The sequence below is a fragment of the Eretmochelys imbricata genome, chromosome 3 (assembly GCF_965152235.1).
Source record: "Eretmochelys imbricata isolate rEreImb1 chromosome 3, rEreImb1.hap1, whole genome shotgun sequence".
Lineage (NCBI taxonomy): Eukaryota > Metazoa > Chordata > Testudines > Cheloniidae > Eretmochelys > Eretmochelys imbricata.
Window position 1 is genome coordinate 121,365,316 of NC_135574.1, and position 23,397 is coordinate 121,388,712.

The 23,397-nt window shown below is 43.1% G+C and overlaps 1 protein-coding gene across 1 annotated transcript in view; it reads right to left on the reverse strand.

Annotated features, from left to right (window-relative positions):
• LOC144262403 (plasminogen-like) overlaps positions 1 to 11,054 on the reverse strand; it is a 58,758-nt gene extending 47,704 nt beyond the window's left edge. Inside the window, exons 1-4 of the mRNA XM_077812163.1 lie at positions 11,039 to 11,054; positions 9,070 to 9,205; positions 6,868 to 6,974; positions 625 to 739 (exon numbers count right to left, since the gene is read on the reverse strand). Of these exons, the coding sequence (XP_077668289.1) occupies positions 625 to 739; positions 6,868 to 6,974; positions 9,070 to 9,205; positions 11,039 to 11,054 (374 nt within the window). The remainder of the gene's footprint in view (positions 1 to 624; positions 740 to 6,867; positions 6,975 to 9,069; positions 9,206 to 11,038) is intronic.
• Positions 11,055 to 23,397: the final 12,343 nt, after the last annotated feature.

Here is a 23,397-nt window from a genome sequence, read left to right on the forward strand (position 1 = left end):
CTGGGGAACGCAAAAAAGGGCATTAACTAAATACGAGAGTTGTCAACAACTTGCATGTGATACTAACACATCCTGTGTGAATGGGAGGTTAACAGTTCAATCTTGTTGACGGCTTCTCATTTAATGCCATAAAATACTGTCATGGAAACATGCAAGGGGGTCTCCAATAAGATGATGTAACTTCTATCTCCTTTGCCACTTTTAGCACTCATTGAAATGAACGGGTGAAATCCTAGTCCCATTGAAGTCAGTGGAAGTTTTGCCATTGACTTCAACGGAGCCAGGATTTCATCCAATGAATGTTTTGCTTGCTTAAGGACCACCAAATTTGGCCAGAAATGCTATCTTTGAAATCATCCTTTTGGTCATCTAGTACATCCCCTTGAATCACTGAAGGATAAATTTCATAGATGCTTAGAAATATGTCAGCCTTGCAGGTCTTTCTGAGAACAGGTAGAGATCACAGTGATTGAGACAAGGAGGAAATGATTTCTTACCAATGAGTTTGAATGCTGAACAACTTGCTTTAATGATATACACTACAAAATTCTTTAGTACACATTTAATATGGATGGCTTGGAATAGGTTCAGAATAACATATACACAAATATGAAAAGGACATACTTAGGTATATGAGGTTTACTGTCTCTCCACTTCTGGCAGGGCACACCATTCTGAGTTTTAGATATTGTTCCTCTATAGTCCTTCCCCTTACCAGTCCTGCATTCTAAAAGATACACTGACACGAAATACATTTTTATCTATCAGTATCATAATGTCACATCTGTTTGAATTAAATAACTATATACAGATTCTACACACATGCTAATCAGCCTAAATACCCACATTCCAAATCTTCTCTTGCTCCCACCCTCCAAAACCCCAGAGTTGTGCTATAGTAAAAATAGGTTAGTTTGCAAATTTTAATGACATACATAAGGAAGATCACTTGAATGTTTACGTAAAGACCAAAAATGTTTAGGGAAACAGATATAACAAATTATGGTTGTTTCTGAAGGGTGAGTTCAGATTACAACAGCTATAATGCTCCCTTCTTGGGAGTGGAATAAAACATAGTTTTTTTTATTGCCTCTGTGTTTGTGTTGCTCTATTACAAGTAAAGCTCTATTACAAGTAAAATATTTTCAACAAAACCTAAAAGCAGATGAAACTCACCTGATTTCAGGCAGAGTGGGCCCCAGAAAGAATCACAGATCTAAACATGCCTGAACTTTGGAGATTCAAAAGGTAGAATTTTGTAACTCAGACCTACTCAAGTTTGGGTTTTGTTACAAACAGTAAACATAGACCACGTATTTCACTGAGATCCCCCTGCTTATGAATGAAACTTGACTCACTTATGGAATTATGCTGAAACCATGAGTCACCACTGCACAAGATGAAGCTGGATGAGTCTGATAGAGCTAAACTTTGAATTTTGGGCAGTGCTGGCCTTTGTGGGACTGGCCTAATTGTGTGAAGGCTTGGCTTTATTGAAGTAAATGGGAGTTTTGACAGTGACTTCAGTGGGGCCAGGATGTCACCCTAGCTATATCATTTCCTTATGAAGATAGTCTTGAAGATGTAAAATGACCAGTAGCACTGAAAGCCTAAGTTGTCAGTGATTTGTCCAGTCCCCTCGCAGCCATCCAAGACTGGCCTTTGAGGTCTGGAAAAACCGTGCCCAAATCAAGGAACCTATGACTAAGACTACAGAGCAGTTGACAGCTGTAGGGCTCAGTGCTGACCAGGCTACTGCTGATGGAACTAGGGCTGCCTATGGGTTGGACATCTGAAATTGCAGATGTTGAACAGCAGCATCTCTGAGTGACTCTTCACAACCGTGCCCATTTGCAGTGACATACAGCATGCATGTAAACTCCATTCCTATCCGGTGGTCACCATTAAAAAACAACATTTATCATGCTGCAGTCTTTCTTATTTCCTGGTGCCAGGTTGGTCCCGAGGTGCAAATTAGTGCAACCTTGAGGGTTACAAATTCTTCATTTTATGAGCTAATAATGGTGAGTGTCATCTTGGTTCATGTATGAACCATTCTAGCACAGTTTACCACAATGAAATCTGTACAGGAGATAATCGTTACTGGCATGCACTTGTTTAAACCGACTTACCACAAGTGTCACCAAGCATTCTAATACAATCCTGCTCCACTTTTATTACGTGATCTCCATTAAGCAACCAATTTTTGACAGTCCCTTGTTTGGTCATTTAGGACAGGTTTTACTTGGTATTTGTTTTTAGAGGATCTGGAATAGGCCTAGGTGGTGATTTTTTTTTCAGGGGACTTCTGGCATCCTTTATTTTTCCTCCCCATTCCCCCATTCCACATGCACAAGCACCCATGGCAATGCTCAGCGTCTCCCCTGCTCCTGGTAATAAAGTGTCAATGCTCAGTGTCTCCCTTTTCTCCAGCTGAGAAGGGCTGGGTTTCATCAGGTTGGTTTCAGTGTTTTTGAACATTGGCTATGGAGAATTTTTGTTGTTTCTCAGTTTTGCTTCAAAATTTCTCAACATAACCTGCACCACAACTACCGTAGGAGCATAATTATCCTTTTATATACATCAGTGTAAATCTGGAGTAACTCAATTGACATAAAATTGATTTACCTAGGTACAGTAAGAGGAGAATTAGGCTTACTGCTTGTTTATGGATGGGGGTCCAGATTTTCCTAAAATTGAGAGGTATTTGGATCTGGGTTTCTGATTCAGGCCTATTTCTAATCTGGCCAGACTATACTTATGGATAAATAGCTAGTCTACCACAGAATTTTGTATACCCTAAGTCGTTTTGCAATGTGTTCACGTTCAAAAATCTGAAGTAATGAACACTGAAGCAGTCAAGTGCTGACACAAACTCTTTTTGTTTGAATAAACTTCTGACAGTTTATATAACCTTTAGGTTTTTTTCCCATCTGCTAACAAATAACCAACTTTGAACCCTAAACTCAAGCCCATGTTCATTTGGGTTAACAATTTACAAATTGATAAGTCCAAATACGGCCTTTAATTTCCATCCCTCTTTCCATAGCACAAACTAAATTGGCTTCTGTGTTTTATAACATGTTTAATGGGGAAGTTCTGGGAAAAAATCTGCACATTTTTCCCTATCAAACAGCATCTGTGGCTGTGAAAGATAAGATAGAGAAGGGTAATCAAGTATCATTTTTGAGAGTGTAAGATGACCTCTTGTGGACAAAAGGGAAGAGCTGTTCATTTGGGTTCCATCTACAGCACTGCATAATCATTTAGATGCCTAATGGGAAGCGTTCACTTTCCTTTGACACATTAGGCTATTAGTGACTGCCAGAGGCAGCACAATAGACTGCACGAATCATTGATCTGAGCCAATGAGGCAAATCCTTCATTCCTATTTCCTGTTCTGTAACAACATATTCAGATAACATGGTTTTATCTTTAGGATTGATACAAGATGCTTTAAAACTCTGACAATAATAAGGTGAATTACAGAGGAACACAGTTAAATACTCAGTAGGCTCCAGTAAAACCTCTAATCTCACTGAACCAGATGTATTGCACTGTCCTAAACTTTTCACAGGGAGTTTCGCAGCTTCATGCATAACAGTCAGAGTTCCTTCATGCCTTATGTCGGAGGCCACTGTACAGAAAGAAGCTTATTGGAAACTAGACTGGATCTTTTTGTGTAGTTAGTACAAATTAAAATAAAGGAATGACTAAATCAAGAGTTGACAACTCCCTTGATTTTAGCACTAATCTTATTATATTAGGATTTTATTGAAAGCCCCAGCTTCTGGAAGTGATTAGATGAGAATTTCAGCTTTCAAATAGAAAAAAAATAGCAAATTTGTAGCCTTCATGGCTGCAGATAGGCGCTTGAAAATGTGACCTGAGTGTACTCCAATGGCTTAAAAGACAGAAGGAAAATAAAAAGCCCCCCACATTTTCTTTTTTAAATATCTCATGGTTTTTAAGCCAATCTTGTGATTTTTCTAGCTTGACTTCTGGTTTTCGAATGCTTGGGGTTCGCAATTCTACCATATTTACTGATTGGCTTATATAGTCAGCTTGTTTAACAGGAAACCCCCAAGATCCACGGCTGAGATTTTCAAAGGATCCTAAGGGAGTTGGATGTCCAAATCCCATTGAGTTTAAATGGGATTTGGGCACCAAACTCCTTTAGAATTGTTTGAAAATCTCAGTCTGCATATGGTAGGATCATCACCCATCCTTATATTTGCTGGATAGTTCTGATTTTGACAGTGTCCCAAACACATTTTCAGGGTTGACATGTCATTGTGTTGTCATCAATGCATCATGTGTTAATGACAAAGAGTTACAATGTTGTGGTGTTATGGGACAGATTCTGCTCTCAGTGATTCATTGGCCTTTCTCTGGATTTACAGCCATGTACACCAAAATAAGAATCTGGCCCTCTCATTGGAGTATTTATATTGTGTCAATGGGAATATTTAATTACTTATAAGTGAAGAGTTAATTTCATCTTACTTCATCACTTGCTCATGTGTCCATTGATTTTTCAGATTTATAACAAAAACTATACAGGGCCAACTTTTAAGGCCTTGTTCAGTTTTTATTCAATCCTTACTCAAAGGAAACTCCCACTATTGAAATGTTAAGTAAAGACATTTACAAAGTCCACTATTCTTAAGCCTATTTTAATGGAAGTGATGTGGCTTCAAACTTTTGAGTATGGCTTTTAATACCAATGACTTATTAAGTCAATTTTCTATGAGGAATATGTGAAAAAAGAAAGTGGCAGAGAGCTGTATATGCACTATACAGCTGGAAGCTCTAGCTACTGGGTTTGGGTTGGCGTCATAGGGCCAATGTTCTGTTAGTGCAAATAACTCTGGTGGCATTTGGGCCATTTACACCAACTAAGAATTTTAACTGGTAACATTTAAGAGACAGATGATGAGTTAATAAAGCTTGTTATTTTTCTAATTTTTTAAGAGATTATAGTAATTCAACTGAGTTAAACTGCAAAAGCAGGACAGCTAATTCCAAAGCCAGAGAAATTTTAATTGCCTCAACTCTGAAGGAAGATATCAAGTTACAGGTATTACATCATCAAAACAAAATCTCCTTGGTTGATCATAAACTAGAGATATGACTTTTATCTAGCAACTATTGAAGCTACTGGCTTCTACAAATTAGCCTCTTTCTTGGTGTCCGACACATTACACTATGTTATCCTGTAGGTGTTCCAGGATGTGAATGTGAGAGCTAGGATGAAGTTTGATGAAGCTCATTGATGTTTAAATTCCAGTTTTGGGGGTTCTGGGCCAGCTTCAGAGCTGAAGTCAATGAAATCAGTGGAAATATGCTAATTTATACCAGTTTAGAATGTGGTCCATTGTGTTTTCCTTATAAAACCATTATGCAGTAAATGAGACCTGCTTCAAGGCTGTCTGAAGCTTAGTATTTCGGCATATTTTTCAAACTCATCAAAAAATGTGAAAAAGTATTACTGGTGATTACAGCATCATTTAACACAGGTCACTATAAACACTACAAGGTATGCTAGCCAGTTACCCTAGGTGTTTGAATGATTAGCAAATGAGACCTTTCTTTTCTCCAAGAACTCTCATTTCAGTCAGTTGATGTTACTATGTAATTTTTCTTCCCTTGGAACTGGTAGAAGTGGTCTCATTTAAAAATGGAAATTTATTTTTCTCACTGCCTATGGTCTTTTCAAGGCTTGACTATAATTTTACTTCAAGGGGAGAATTAAGGAATCCAAAAACAGTCTTAAACCCAACCACTCATCTGAGCATACTATAAGCCTTGAACAGAGATTTTAAAAGGGAGCTTATAAAAAACATGGATATTCGATATTTTCTTATTGAGAGATTCATTGTTTAGAGACAGACAGAATCAGAGGCAGATTACTGTTTTGTGGGGCCCTGAGCCAGAGCAAGTGGGGGAACCTCCCTTCCCTTCCACCTGCAGTCGCCCGCTCCTCCCCACGCTCCTGCTAAGGAGCAGGGTTGTGGCGCACCCTGCCCGCCCAGCACTCCTGCTGGGAGCAGAGTCGGGGTGCAGCAGTTTGCCTCGCTCCCTGGCTGGCACGCCAGGCAGGCGGGCAGAGTAGGGCAAGCCCCTGTTCCCCAACCCCACTCCCTGGCAGAGCCCCGGGCTGGCAGGTAGAGTGGGGCAAGCCCCTACGCCCCAACCCCCTCCCCAGCACGAGTGCTGGACAGGCAGAGTGAGTTGGGGTGCCCATTTTTCTGGGGGGCCCCAACTGGCCAGGGCCCCTGGGCACAGGCCCCACTGGTCCAATGGTTAATTCGCCACTGGATAGAATATGAGATCAAATGCTTCTTCCGTTGACTCCTCCCTGGTTTTCTGGGACATATTTAAACCACATAAACAGAAAATTAAGGAACTGAAAATAAAGCGTAGAAATAGGAAACCAAGTAGGGTTGAAAACTCACATGATAATAGGTTCCACCAGACCCATTAAGCAGAGTGCTGCAAACATTTATGGGTGGAGAAATGTATCCCTTTTTTTTTATTTTTTTGGTTGAAGCATGTTCAATATGTGTGATCCCCAAAACATAAAATGCTTGGGACTAGATGGAGGGTTAGAAATGCATCTACATCCTTTCCCTTCAAGGAGGATGGTTTGAATCCAGCCCAAGCTGGGTGTATTACCATTTGAGGACTGTTCAATGGCCTATATGGAATTACTTTAGTGTTTTCAGTCCATTTCCCTGCACCCATCTCACAGAAATCATCACCACCATAAATGACAGTAAACTAGCAACCTCAGAAAAGTGGTCAAGGATATATTTCTGTCAGGTGAGCATATATTAAAGAAGTAATATCAAAATATATACATACTTCTCTTCTCAAAGAGCACTACATCTGTTCTTCTAACCAACTCCGATGTTTTGGTGTTCTCAGGCAATGTAGTACACTGTTGATCTTTACTGGTGAATAGAAAGGCCCTGTTGAAATTGAGAGGGGAAAGCAGTGTAAGAAACGGTCATTAATGTTGTTTAAATTATTGTCTTAGTGAAAATTTTTCATTATCCATTTTAGATTTTATCAGTCACGGCAGTTTAGAGACATTTTAGGCTTTTGGTAAAATTTTCAAAAGCACCTGAAGTGCCTAAATCGGACTTAGGCTCCTAAGTCTCTCCAGCACATTTTGAAAATGTTACCCTTTGTCTGGAGTAGGTTGTAACTGCTTAGGCTACAACTCAACCTGCACAAACTGAATGACAGGTGTCAGCCTGCTTTCACACTAGGAAAAGTGATTACGTTAAAGGAGTCCTAGCTAGCTCATGTTAATTAAGTCTGACCTACACTCAGCTTTTCCCTGGAGCTTTTCCCTGGTCTAGCAAAGCCTGATACACCATGACAGGCTGCCTTTACTAAAACAACACCACAAACAAAACAGTGTTCAACAATTATGGGCCAAAACACAGCAGAAACATTACATTAAGCTGCAATGTTGAATCCATTCCTGTAGTATTTATATAAAGGTATCACATGCTCCCTCTCATGCAACCTTCTTCTCCTGGTCTCCCCCTGCCCCCATGCTAATCAGCATACATTGTTGATTTAAAAGTACTTATACAAAGAAGTCCCATTGGTCTAAAAACCAGGCTTGAGCAAGGGCTCAAAGGCACAGGGGCTCAATCCTGCTTCAGCAGCAAAATCCCCATAAACTTCAGTGATGCAGGATCAGGTTCCACGGGCAGGGTTCATGGCTGCAGCCCTGACTTCCACACTAGCAATCAGGAGGCTGAGGGATGATATTGTATATGCAGAGGTCCCAGCAGGGAACGGTTACCCCTCTACAAAAGATACATGTGTGTTTTTAACATTTCTTTAAGGAACTTGGTCCAATCTTGCCTTTCCTGGGTGAGAACTCCAGGAGTGTTGCTGAAGTTCTGCATCCTCTGCGTAGCTTAAGCTGAAGGGAGGAAAGGAGGGGTGGTTCACAGAGGATGGGTGATGATTCATTTGCATGAAAATAGTAGCTGGCAGTGACTTCTGTGATCCTGTTTGGTAGCCCCTTTAAATGAAAGTTGTTTCTCGGTGGATCTTTGCCATTTTTAAAACTTACAGCAGATTTTAAATTGATTGCCAAGTTATACACCACTTTAAAAACTCAGCACCAGATCACCTGTGGTTCGAATGGAGGGAGGGGAATCAGAAGGTCAGAAAATTCCATAAGATTCACCTCTGGAGTTTTCAAAGAAGCATCATTTGGAAGAGAAAGGGTTGGGGACCCCTGGAGTTTAGCGAGGAAGGCGTCCCAACCCCATGGATGGACAGGACCTGGTGTGAAGGGACCCTCCCTTTACAGTGCAGGCTTGTCCCTTTGCACTGCTCCACTGGCCCCCATCCCTCAGGCAGTATGCTTGGCTCCGCAGTCAATGTTGCTGCAAGGAACGATAACTGTCAGTAGAATATCCAGTCAGATATATGGCGACTGAGCAGGGGACAGTGCTGAAGGTTGGCCTGTTCCCTACTCCATCACCTCCAATGCCCCAAAATCCCACAGAGACCCTTATTCATAGGACCTCTACAGGGAAGCAAGGAGTGGAGGTGGTGCCATTTCCTCCCTCCCAGGGAGGCAAGGGAAGATCTAGTCCACACACATTAGTGCAGGGGACCCTCTGGCTCAAGATGCAGAATAAGAATGTGATAAACCCAACAAGTGCTATTGCTGATGTCCTGTTTTCTGACCAGCTCATTTCTTATAGGCCTATGTATGGCAAAGGGTCTGAAGGCACCTGGATATTGGTGTGTTAGATTGTTTGTCAGGAGGGTTTGTGCATCAAGATACCATGTTTTTTTCCAGTACGTATGCTGAAATTAAAAACACCATCTTCTTGGTGTCTCCTTCCATATCTTCTCTTTTCACCCACATCTCCCATGTATTGACTTTCTGGGCATTTTTTCCTTTCCTTCCAAACCTCAGAATAAACTTACTCCTGAGGAACACCTTTAGAAAGCTTCCTTAACGTATAAAGCAGAATACTCAGTCAGCCACAATGGGATATAGCTGTGGGACACAACAGAAATTACCTGCATGTGAATTTTGTTTCAGCTTCACATTTCTCAGCACATTCTTCTTTACGGTTTGTTCTGTAAATCTGTTTTGTTTGAGCAACTATCCAAGCACCCTCCGTTTTTACATAGTTGTCTAGTATATCTCCTTGTGCTAAAAGAAAACCAAAAAAAAGGAGCAGGGATTAAAAAGTGAGAATTCTGCAGTTCATATAATTTGTGCTTTTAAATCCCATTTCCTGTCATACATTGGCAAGTGACGCTGCCATTTAATTTGTGTGCATTTGAGTTAATGGTAACACACCCTGAATAAGCTCCATTCTCCTGGTATGGTAAAGGTTGGCATCACTGGACACAGGGACAGAGACGAAGTGCTTTGATGATGAGAACAAGTCATTTGATGCATAGGGAATGGGAAGCAGACACAGAGACCCAAAGGGGTGAGGAAGTGACACGGAGTGAATCAGAAACAAGGGAGATGATTTTGGTAACAGTATTTTGGAGATCTTGGAAGGATGGGAGTCATGTGAAAAAATGACTCTCCATTGGTGACACAATCTCATTGAATTTGTAGTCAGTTCAGTTTTATCTGTCACGTCTTCTTTGTTGTCAGTCTCCAGATGTTTTGAGTGGAAACAAGAGAACATCAGTCATCAGGCTATCACTGCAGTCACTTACAATGACCATGTTTATTGTTGTTATAATATCTCAAGACCGGATCAGATTTAATAGTCAAGTTGTCCGGTTGTGTCTTTGATTGCAGTGAATTAACACAAAATTGTGAATTGGTAAATAAATTAATTTGACAATTTCTGAAAGCCAGACCTACATGTTAAATGTGTTGGATGAATATGCTAGTATGTTTTACATCTGTGTGAACCAATTAATTCTGAGATGTTCAACTACATTCACCCTTGTAAAGGAATTTGCTACCTAATTAACTTTCCTCTGACATCTATAAAAATTCTAAATGTCTATTCATCAGTTAGACAATTGTTTCTCTGCTGTTTTTAGCAGCAGGATTACAGAGAGTGCTAATCATGCGGTTTTATCATTTCCTTTTCAAATGAGGATATTCTTGATAAATGTTTGATACTGAGAATTATTCATTCAGTGTGAAACTCACCCCTAAACAGAGAGTGACCCCAAGGCCTACACATCACTCAAATCCATTTACACCTTGTGCTGACCTTCTGCACAGGGATGTACTTCACTCTCATAGAAGTTGATTTGCATCAACACATATTGGGCCTGATTCACTGCTACATTACTCCAGTTTTTATGTCAGTGTAACCCCAATGAATTTAAGGGGGTTTTCAGCGTTCACACCATTACATACATACATACTGTTCATAGTTATATTATACCAAATGCTTTTTTGTTGTAGCTATCAAAGTAAATTTATCTCCGTTGTAGTTAAGTCACACATCAAGGGTATTTTTCTATAGGTGCCAGAGGGGGTGGCTAAGTAGTATAAGAATCCAAGCATCCAAGAAAATCCCCAACCTTTTGGAATCCCATATCTACCCCCACCTTACTGATATGTCTTTGTGGAGCTCTAGTGGCCTGCCCTTTTCTCTGGAGCCAAATGTACCTTCTTCTGGAGTTTTCACGGACGTGCCTCTTTCACGGACACTTCTCCTCAATCCTCACAATCTGGGTATGCAGGGAACAAAGCACCTGCCTCGCCCAACCCTCTCATTGACTGTTGTCATACACAAGTTTTACACTGGTTTAATTCCATTGACTTCAGCGAGTTACTTCCAATTTACACCCAGTGTAAGTGCAGACAAAGTCAGATCCAGAGTATCAGATATGGGAGGAAAAACTCCTAGTCCTACTGCCAGCTATTGTCCCTACCACCCATAATCCCTAGCAAAGTAGCTAGGGTCTAGTAGTTAGTGTACTAGTCTAGCATTTGGGAGACCTGGGTTCAAGTCCCTACTCTGTTACAGTCTTCCTGTGTAGCCTTCGGCACATCACTCACCTTTCTGGGCTTCCATTCCCCATCTGTAAAATGGGGCTAATAGCACTGCCCTACCCCATAGGGGTGTTTTGAGGGTAAATACTGAAAGATTGTGAGGTACTCAGACACTCTGGTGACAGGCGCCATATAAATACCTTGAATAGATAGCTGGAGAACGTGCTGTGGGATTCACATCCCTAGTGTCCTGTTGTATGATTATGGGGCAATGGCAGTTTACAGGCCAGCTATGGTTTTGCTCATCTCTAATCTCAAGTTCTATCTGTTTTCCAAAACAGTCCCACCTCAGATATTCATTGCTTTCTGTGATCATACAGGAAGCAGCTCCATTCTTACTCATCAGTGTCATGAATAGAAAACAACATTTGCTAATATCTTTGCACCTACAGAGCTGCTGCTCCTTCTCTTTTTTTTTGAACTGATTTAAATTGTGCACAAATACATTTGGAAGGTGTTTATAAGATAATTTTGGCTGAACTGGTAACTAGTAACAGACAAGAGAATATGACAAATTCCTTGATGAAGATAGCAAAATACAAACAAAATAACTGATCTCAAAATACAACAGGCTGTGCATTATTTTAACCTAAAGTCCAATTTGTTATAAATGCAGAAATGGCACAACGAAATTAATTAACAGGCCCGTCAAATATCTGGAAGGAAACTAATCTGTTCTGGTTATATATGTGTCACTTATAAATGTTCCAGGGCTGATCCAGAATACATAACTGACTGTTTCATTGAGGTTCGGAGAGGGGTCAGTGTGGCTCACTTGTTTGGGATATGTGAGGTTGTGCTGGTAAAACTGAGCAAATGTCTTTTGGGGGTTTTTTCTTTAAAGATTTAAAAAATGATAACTTTCACAAGGGCTAATGACACTTCTGTTATGACAACATTTAGAGCAGGGTGGCCAATCTGTGGCTCCGGAGCCACATGAGGCTCTTCAGAAATGAATATGCGGCTCCTTTTATAGGTACCGATTCCGGGGCTGGAGCTACAGGTGCCAACTTTCCAGTGTGCCGGGGGGGCGCTCGCTGCTCAACCCCTGGCTCTGCCACAGGCCCTGGCCCCACTCCACCTCTTCCTGCCTCCTCCCGAGAGCCTGCAGTGCCCTTGCTCCTCCCCCGAGCCTCCTGCATGCCACGAAACAGCTGATCGGGAGGTGCGGGGAGGGAGTGGGAGGTGCTGATTGGCAGGGCTGCTGGTGGGTGGGGGGCGCTGGGCGTGGGGACTGCGGGGAGCTGATGAGGGGCTGCTGACATTACTGTGGCTCTTTGGCAATGTACATTGGTAAATTCTGGCTCCTTCTCAGGCTCAAGTTGGCCACCCCTGATTTAGAGAGACAAGGTGGGTGAGGTAATATCTTTTATTGGATCAACTTCTGTGGCATTGTAGATAATCAGAGAGTTATAGATGGTGAGCCCTCTGGGGACAAGATTTAGTTTCTTGCATTTGCTCAGTAAGCAGATGTCACTCGCTGTTCAGATCTAATTGGCAGGCCGTTCTCGTGGCTTCTGCCAGTTAAGGACAAAAATGGAGAATGCTGCCAGGATATTGACGTATAACTTAAGCGTTGGCATAAGCAATTTTGTGAATTGATGAACAGATCACCACCAAGATGTAAACTACAACTTATTCCAGCAATGAACCTGGCAGACAACAGGCCAGTGACATTAGAGGAAGCGATGCTAGTGGACAAATGGTCATGAAATGATAAAGCACCTGGTTTTGACAGGTTTCAGAGTAACAGCCGTGGTAGTCTGTATTCGCAAAAAGAAAAGGAGTACTTGTGGCACCTTAGAGACTAACCAATTTATTTGAGCATAAGCTTTCGTGAGCTACAGCTCACTTCATTGGATGCAGCATCCGATGAAGTGAGCTGTAGCTCACGAAAGCTTATGCTCAAATAAATTGGTTAGTCTCTAAGGTGCCACAAGTACTCCTGTTCTTTCTGGTTTTGACAATATCTCATTAGAACTGAAAACGAGGCCCAGATTTAGTTCATTGGCTTCAGAGAGTCATCTTAAAAGTTTGAGAAACTGGTCATATTCCAGAAGATTGGGAAAGGGACTGCATCATCCCTTTTTTCAAAAAAGGAGAGCGATCAACTTGCTCAAATTATAGAGGGATAATGCTGCTGTCAGTCCCAAGGAAGGTGTTGATGATCAGACTACTGCACCAGCTGAAATACTGTTTCAATCCAAAAATGAGAGACAACCAGTGTGGTTTCTGCACAGGTCGATCTACTGCCCATGTTATATAAGCTCTGTGGAATGTGATTGAAAAATGACTCAAGTGACAAAAGGAAGTCAACATCATGTTCATAGACTTTGTAGCTTCTTTTGCCTCTGTGCATTGACACTGTGGATACTGCGGTGCCAATATGGAATGCTTGCAGACTTAGTGTGCCAAGTGGAGGAACTGAATCTCAGTGCATTTATCTATGTGAACGCCACCGGTTGTATTACAGACTGGGTCTCAGAACTATGCCAGGTATGTGTTCTCTCACATACATTATTTAATGTTTGGAAAAATCTAGCTGATGACAAAGCTGACTGAGGCCAAAGTATGAGGTGTGAAATTTAAAGATTCATCTTTAGAGCATCTTGAATATATGGCTGTATTGTCTTACTTAGAGAGACTACTGTCCAACTATGGCTAATACTGAAAGAGCTGGGGAAAAGCTATCTCTGGAACTTAAGATCAATCGTGATATAACCAAAGTTACGCTGTGATGGCTTGCATAAGCCCCACACTGGTGAACTACTGATTAAAGAACAGCTCTGGGTCCAGAAAGCCCCACCTAGCTACACCAGCATGGCATGTTCACATTGGAGGCTAGGCTCAAAAGGGAGAAGCTCACCTCAAGCTGGGTGGACAAAGCAAAGCAGTTGTGTGCTGCAAGCTACTGCAGAGAAGCTACTAGGGCTCCACATGATCAAGGCCAGGTTTCACTGCCAAGTAACCACAGTGTCTTCACCCCACAGAGGTCAGGAATGACAGGTCACAGCTGATAGAGGAAGACTCTCTGGAGCACAATCAGAGAGCACTCCAGGGGGAATCCAGAAACAAACCAGTGACACTGACGGAAAAACCAAAACCAGGATAGGAAATGGCCCAAGGAACAGACATAAGGGTGCCCACCCTTAAGCCACATATCTGAGCTATTATTCACAGGTTCTACAGCCAGACCATCACCACTGGGAGACATGGCCACCAACACTCGCCACTGGGTGGTGCTGCAAAGTTCGGACTTCAACTCCTCCAACACATGTTGGAGAATGCGGGTACTGGCCAAGTCCTGTTAAAAAGACAGGAGGTGTAATGGTGAACCTGACCCAAAAGTGGCCACGGATACAGAAAATTTTAGTGGAATGAATGGTAGAGAGCGAGCAACGGCAGGTGGCCCAGCAACAGCAAGGTCAACTTCTACTACTACTACAAGTGGCCCAGAAGCAGCACCAGCTACTCCAGGAACTGATAATTCAGCATCAGGTGCAACAAGAACACCCAATTCAGCAGATGGCATCACTTTTGCAGCCTGAAGGGGCATCTAACACTTGGAGGCCTGGACCCTCAGGGGACATCCTCCCCACTGGGCTGCCCATCAGACTTACGAAAATGGGACCATGAGATGACCCAGAAGCCTTCCTGGTCACCTTCAAATGGGTGGCCACCACAGCCTGTTGGCCCCAAGAACACTGGGCCACCATGATAGCCCCATATTTGATAGGACCTGCAGAAGCTGCCTATTGGGGCTTGGACTCCATAGAAGCATTGGACTACAACAAGGTAGAGGCAGTTATTGTCAACTACCTGGACATCAACCCTGAGATGTTCCACCAGCAATTCTGAAATGAGAGATACTTGCCAGAAGCCTGACCCAGGTGGTGGCCCAACACCTGAAGGAACAGTGTTGGCTCTGGTTGAACCCCAAGAAGCAGACCAGAGTACAGGTGGCAGAGGCTATCCTGTTGCAGCAGTACAGGTTCTCCCAGCCAGCAGGAAGGAGTGGGTGAAACACCATCAATTGTCAATGCTGGCAGAGGCTGTAACTTTGATGGAGAAAGACCTGGCAGCCAATAGTCCAGCCTCAATGACACCTAGGATGGGAGCCCCCGGAACCAGGACACTGACCCCTAATGAGGAGCCTGCTAGGAGGGGAGGCCAAGGGTGGCTGAACTGGCGACCTACCTTTGTGTCACCCCCACTTGGAGAGCAGGACCCAGGCACTGAGGCAAAATGGTCACCAAGAGCGGGGTATGCCCACCAGGAGGTCCCGTGGCCCCAGGAACAAGCCAGCTGAATGTAACCCAAAAAGGAGTTGCTTCGAGTGTGGACAGCAAGGGCATTTTAGGTGGGAGTGCCCCTTCATGGACTGCATCTATGGACAGGCATGGATGGCACGCACCAGAGTTTGTAGGCAGGGCCTGGCAAGGTGTTGCTGCCAGTATGGGTCAACAGAGCTGAAATGATGCATCTGATAGACTCTGGGTATAGCCAAACCATTGTACGGACAAGCTTAGTAGAGTTCCCTGATACATCAGCTGCTCTGCCCTACCTCCAGTCCATTCATAGGGACATGAGTCCCTGCAACAAGAATGCAGCTGATGGTAGGAGGTTACACTGGGACTTGCCAGGTCAGCCTAGCAGACACCCTGGCCTACCCAATAACATTAGGGCAGGATGGGAAGTGGTTTGAGGGACTCCTCAAGCAGTGGAGCAGGGACTTCCCCACCTCAGAAATCAACCCAGGCCTGAAAATGAGGGGGTTTATGGGCCAAGACACAATGGAAGACCCCGGAGAGTGTCCCTCCAGCCAGCCAGCAATGCCAACCCAGCAGCCTACTAGCACTGGGACACCCAAGGAAATAAGCCACAATTGGCTACCAGAAGATGAGGACTTTGTGCAAGAACAATGGGAAGACCAGACTCTGAGCTGGGCATGGTAACAGATAGCTGTCTCCGATGGTGAGGTGGGCAAAACCCAATGAGTAAAGCACTGGCCCCACTTTGAGCTTTGGACCTAGTGGCTTTACTGAGTGATGAGACCCCCAAACCCAGGAAACAGGGCGATGGCTGCTGGGAGTCAAGAAGTTCCACTGGAGGCTTCTACACCGAACCCGCTCAGTGCCATATGCCAGGTACTTGGAGTGAAAAAAGACGCAGGAGAGAATGGTCCCTTAGATTCTTCTGGCTGGGAATCCACAAAAAAGGTGCTAGATTTTTGTCTTGTGCCCTGAATGCTAGCTGGTAGGGCCCAAAGGGCCCAATTCTGCTCCCAGTGGTGGGCATACCCTTTGAATGGGTAGGAAAGGATTTAGTGGGGGCCCCTTGAGAATATCACATCTGGGTACTGTTATTTATTGGTGATAGTAAACTATGCCACACAGTACCCTGAAGCCATCCCACTACACACAACAAATATGCCCACCGTAGTGAATGAACTCATGAAGCTCTTCACCAGGGTCAGAATACCAAAGGAAATACTGATGGACCGAGGATCCAACTTCGTGTCCAAACAGACATAGGAATTGTGTAAACTGTGGAGGATCAAAGCCCTGAAAACTTCCATCTACCATCTGCAGAGAGATGGGCTGGTGGAGCAGTTCAATGGGACCCTGTAGGCCATGTTGCGGAAATTGGTCAACATGGATCCTTGACACTGGGCCCAACTGCGACCATCATTGCTATTTGTCATATGGGAGGTCCTCCAAACCACCAGAGGATTCTTACCCTTCAAGCTTCTGTGTGTAGACAGCCCAGGGGGATTTTGGACCTTCTCCACGAGGCCTGGAAGGAATAGGAGACTGGGGTGGTGGTGGGCTCAGTGCCATATATGTTCCAATTTTCAAGAATAGCTGAAAATGCTAAGAGACTTTACTAAGGAAAACCTCTTGAAGGTCTCTTGAAGGCCCAGGAATGGACCAACAACAAGGAGAAACAGTTGCGAACCAGGTGACAGGGCTTGTTGTTACTCCCAATGCCCGACTCAAAACTATTGGCCCTGTGGCAGGGGCCATTTGAAGTGGTAAAAAGGGTAGGGCCAGTTGACTATGAGATCCGTCAGCCTGGGAGATAGAGGGAGACGCAAATTTATCACATCAACCTACTGAAGGCCTGGAAGACTCAAGATGGTCTTCTGATAGCCCTTTATTCCCCAGAACCAAAACTGGGGCCTCAAGCCATGACATCCACAGACCCAGCTCCTGTGCCAATGGGGCCAGAGCTCAACCCAAGGCACCAAGACCAAACACTGCAACTGACTCAGGCCTTCCCCATGGTGTTCTCAGCCATCCCAGGGAGGATGTAGCAAGTACAGGAGACTCATCATCCCCTGCCAAAGAAAAGGTGGGAGGTGGTCCACAAAGAACTCCAGGCTATGCTGACACTGGGGGTCATCAAGAAGTCCCACAGTGAGTGAAGAAGCCTTATTGTGCTGGTGCCAAAACCCAACAGCTCAATGAGATTCTGCATAGAATTTAGAAAGATCAACACGATAGTGCTATTTGATGCGTATCCAATGCCCAGGTGGATGAGCTACTAGAGAAACTGGGGAGCTCCGAGTATATATCCATGCTAGATTTGAGTATAGGATACTGGCAAATCCCTATGGCAGAGATGTCCCAGAGAAGGTGGCCTTTCCTACTCCCTTTAGCCTCTATCAATTTGTGACTATGCCTTTTGGCCTACACAGAGCATCTGCCACCTTTCAGTGACTGACAAATAAGGTGCTGCAACACCATGACCCATGGACGCCTTATTGATGATATAGTCATCTATAGCTACAGTCAGGAAGACCACCTACAATACATCATCATGGTCGGTCAAGCCCTTGGGAAGGCTTACTGCAAATCTGGCTAAGTGCCACCTTGGGCAGAGAGAAGTGACGTACTTTGGGTACCCCATAGGGTGGGGCCAGCAACACCCCCGGTGGATAAGGTGCAGGCACTAACCCATGGTATGAACACATCAACCAAGGAGCAGGTGCAACATTTACTAGGCTATTGTAGGTGACTTATGCCTGGCTTTGCCACAATAGTTGCCCCGCTTTCCCCACCCCCACCCCCGTCTTACCGACCTAGTAAAAAGCACCCATCCCAGGAAGGCGCAATGGACAAAGATGTGTGATAGGGCCTTCAGAACTCTGAAGAACCGGCTAGCTCAGGGGCCAGTTCTCTTCCACCTCAATTTTTCAGAGCCTTTTATCCTTCAGACGGACATGTCAGAAGTGGGTCTTGCGGCCATGGTGTCCCAAGAAATAGGAGGTGAGAAACATCCAATATTGTACCTGAGTATGAAACTATTCCCACAGGAGGAGATTGAAAAAGAGGCCCTGGCTGTGAAATGGGCCATAGAGGACCTATACGATTATCTACTAGGAAACTCCTTCTTACTCTTCACAGATCACGCCCCCTTCTGCTCACTAAATTCTATGAAGGACACCGATGTCCGGATTGAGATGGTACACCTTCTTGCAGCCTTATGACTTCCACATGCTCAACTGCCTGGGAAAGGCACACGCAAAATTGATTTTTTTTCCTCAGGATGGAGGAGGAGAGCAGGAGGAAGGCCCACTGCTAGGCCCAAACCTGAGGAGGAGGGTGTGTGATGGGGTGCATGAGCCCCACACTGCTGAACTAAGGGTTAAAGAACAGCTCTGGGCCCAGAAGGCCCTGCTCAATGGCACCTGCTGGGCATGCTCACATTGGAGGCTGGGCTCAGCTGAGTCTGGGCAGACAGAGCAGGGGAGCAGTTGTGCACTGCAAGCTTCTGCAGAGAAGCTACCAGGGCTCCACACAGCCAAGACCAGGCCCCACTGCCAAGCGACCACAGGCCCGTAACCCCAGGGAGGCTGGGAACAACAGGCCATGGCTGATAGAGGAACACCCTCTGGAGTATGATCAGGAGGGATCCCGGGGGAATCCAGAAACATACTAATGGCACAGACAGAGGAACTGAAGCCAAGGTAGGAAGTGGAACAGGGAACAAGAGTAAGGGCAGCCACCCATAGCTCATATATCTGAGCCATTATTCACAAGATCCTGGCTTGCAACCCAGTGGAGCAGGGAGGGTCTGGGTTCCCCTGCCCCCAGCCATTGCCTATTGCTACTGGGCCCTATGGCCACTGACCCTCGCCACTGGGCAATATGGCCGCTCACCCTCGCCACTGGGCGATACAGCCCAGATCACCACCACTATGCGGTGATGCCAGGTTCATTCTTCAACCCCCCTGACATATGCATGCGTCCTATAAAACGGAAATGAATGACCAGCCAGCACTGCATGTAAATGGCAATGACATTGAATGGGTGTACATTTTTATCTCTCTGGGTAATCAGTTGACAGCAGGGTGTTCTATATTTGAGGAAGTCACACGTTGGATCAATCTTGCATCAATGACATTCTGAGTTGGGAGTAACGATTTGTCTACACAAAAACTGGTACTGGTTTAAACAATTAGTTAAACTGGTGTGAGTTTGTGTGTAGACAGTCTTATTTGGATATAAGAGTAGCTTGTTTTGATTTAGCTTCAACTAAATCCATTTAAAAACACTCCTTTAGTTAAATCAGTGCAAGTTGTATGTAAACAAGGCCTAAGCTAAGAAAAGACATATATGACTGGGTGATACTTCCATGCATTCAAAGAAGTTTTAGAAATGAACCTGCGAAGGGACAGGATGCAGATGACCGCAAGCTACTTAGGAGAGGACAATCCAAAAATACTGAATAGAACTGGAAACATACAATGGCTGTTGTATGAAAAAGGAACATCCCAAGGAGAGGACACCTGTACAAATAGTAATTTCCCAAACAAGGGACTCTATGGGGAATGTTAAGGCAATCTAATAACTACTCACTTCAAAGGGACTATAATATGAGTGTTGTACATAACAAGATAAGCATCTTTTGACTCTGATAGGCTGAACCACAGCTTGTCTGTAAGAGCAGTGGTCACTTTGACAGATCTTCACAGGATGCCACACGAGGCATTGTGCTACACATGTGAGTACTTTATTATCTGAATTCTCTTTCCTTACCTACGGGTCTGTATCTGTTTAAATGAGCTTTTACAGGTCTGGCTAAGACTGCTTTGATACCATTTATATTATTGTATTATTATTTTTCTCTGTCTGACTCTAATGAACTTGGTTGCATTGAAAATCCCTGTGGTCTGAGACTGTTTGGGGGGAAGTAGTGCAGTCCATCCCAAGAGAGAGAAAGTGATCGGCCTAACTCAGTGAGCACAGTCAATAGGGAAAGCCTAGTGATCCCTGACACAAGCCAAGTTACAGGGGGCCGAAAGTAACAATAACCCATTCCAAAGCCAAAAAGGAATCTTCCCTTTTATAAATGGGATTTATTGCTTAATGGTGAGGGTAAACTTGACACAAAACTAATAGCCACTTGACTGACTACACCTCCTTGATAAACACAATTCAAGCAGAATAGTCACACAGCCCTAATTCTGAAAAGAGACATTCCTGTGACCATAGTGGGCCTCTGCTGGCATTAGCCAGCACAACTTGAAAATGGAGTGATTTTGTTCATTCAAGTTCTACAATAATCACCCTGCAATACGACATTATTCTTAATCATCATTTCGCATCTACAGTATGCTAGGTGCCTTTTAGAGAAATAAAATAGACAAAGAGGCAAATTCTTCTCTCAGTCTTATCAATATAAATTGAGACCCAACAGAAGTCATTAAAGTTGCTCTGGATTTACGCTGGTGTTGCTGAAGGCAGATTTTGGCCTGTCATCCCCGTCCCTAGGAGCATATAATCTAATGGTAGACATGATGCAAGGGATGGTTACAAATAAGAACAGGGAGGACAGACAGGGTTAGGAAAACAGACAGGAGTTACAATATTAAGGTCACACAGTTACTTAGATTTACTACACACATATCTAGCTGATTCCACTCTTTACTGTATTCCCAGACAAAAATGGCATTACTAAGAAGTAAGATTGAGAGAACACATCAGTAATTTAGGATAAAATAAAGGGATGTTGTACTCATCTCAGATACATTCATTACTAATCCTGAAAATTCAGGGTAAAGGTTAAACTTAAAGAAGTCCAAACATGTTAAGATATGAAAATATATTGCTGGGTATCCAAACAACCTTACCTCTGCCCCATAGCAACCCCATGCAATACCCATATGGTTGTGATTAAGGCATTTAGTGTTGATGGTCTAAAATTAGATTAAATTAATTTTTAAAGACATATGATTTTTTTCTTTTCTTTTCCCTCATGGTGTCAGTACAGAGAGTAGTACTTTGAGAAAACAATGAAAATGTATGTGAATAATGTTGATGCTTTTATTCACCCAGCCCTGAGCTTGTGACATGCGCCGACTGCAGTTTTTTCTAAGTCTGTGGAATTCTCTACCATTAAAAAGATGTTACTTTCTTATTCAGAAAAGGGAACAAAGATTGACATTTACAGCAGTTTGAGAAAGGCCCATGAACAGATCGGCAAGGCAAATACTGGGTATGTTTCTTGACTACATTGCCAACAGAGGACAAAATCCTGTAAACCCATAATCATATCAATAGTCCTCACTCACATAAATAATCCCTTTGCTTTCAGTTAGGAGTATTCATATCAGTAAGGACAACTCAGAAACTAGAATTTAAATTCACTTGGATATGCTTTAACATCAAATAGCTACTATATTTTGTGATAGAAGGGCCCCTCTGTAATATTTCTAAATCCTAACTTCCATTAGCTAGAATCTATTCATACCTTTTACAAGTAACTATAACAGCTGTTTCTTTTATACCCCTCACTCCCACACAATCACACACACAACACATCCCTGCTTTCTTCTGTTATCTTTCCATATGATCTCTATGAAGATAAAGTTGTTATATAATCATATGAACTATTGCCTTGATTGTTAACCTCACTTTTAAAAGTGCTATTTCAGCAGTTCATGTAGATATATACAATGTCTGTGGGAAGAAATGCCGTCAGGCTTTGATATCTGAGTCAAGTTTCATTTGTACAGCACACAGAGTACTTATTCAAAATCTCCATCGCATTTGCTGATCTTCGTAAAACAGATATATATTTTAAAAGACTTAACGTATTGTCTAGCATTTTATAAATCCTCTTGTTTTTATCTTTTGAAGAACTAATCTTATAGCATCTAGACTACTGAAGATTAAATTCCAATCTATTGAAATGCTTTATTGCCCCATACAAATCAGTAACAGGAAAGCCTCTTACAAGAACCTGGCCACAGAGGAGACTAAAATCTCCATGCTACAGGGGATATTTTCTTTTCTTTCTGCTTTTTTGAAAACACTTTGGATTTAAAAACAAACAAAAAATAACAATCTGTAATACTGCAATAAATAAATCAAAATCAGACAGCTTTGGGATATTTGATAGTAACTGATGTAATACACAGACCTCGGGCCTCATCTAAAGCCCACATGGAGTCTTTCCATGGACTTAAACAGCTTTTATATTAGGCCTGTATTGGCCTAGTTTTCAAAGGTGCTGAGCACCTTCAGCTCCCATTGACTTCCATCGGATTTGTGGCAGCTCATTACCTCTGAAAATCTGGCCACTGGAAAATCTGTTGCATAATTCATTGAAGTCATTTGTTCAACACAAAACATTGAAGGATGGTTCATCATTTTTCCTGGCACTTTAGCAAAGAGCAGAATAAATATGTGAGATCTCTGCTACCACTGGGCCTATGTCAGAAGTTTCACGATTTACACCATTTAGTGTAGCCAAATCCTTTGTTTAACCGACCACTTATTGAATGTGGTACTGTATGACAAAGTTGCAAACAACTCAAACTGTGTTGTTATTTGTTCTAAGGGCTGCCTGGTATGACACAATCACAAAAATTAGTGAGTATCCTAGTGGTGCATTTAGGGTGACCAGATGGCAAGTGTGAAAACTCGGGATGGGGGTGGAGGGTAATAGGCACCTATTTAAGACAAAGCCCCGAATATGGGGATTGTCCCTGTAAAATTGGGACATCTGGTCACCCTAGGTGCATTACATTGAATCAGAAGAACATATACAGCAGGAAATGAGACAAATATACTATTATATATAATGATATACAATATAGTGTATAATACATAACAATTACTTTAAGAATAGAGGGGACTACACCAAAATTTAGATCAGGAGATTCTGGAGCTTTGAAGGAATTCAGAATCTGAACTAGGCTCTGGATAGAAATATTGTTGTTCCCAAATACTAGCAGCAGCAGTTAGTCAGGACTGCAAGGTCCCCTTTCTGTAGGTACCACGCTTCGTCAGAGAGCCTTCATAAAGGAGCAACAAATAGAGATTTGAAAGAAGATAAGTGACCCTGGGCTTTGT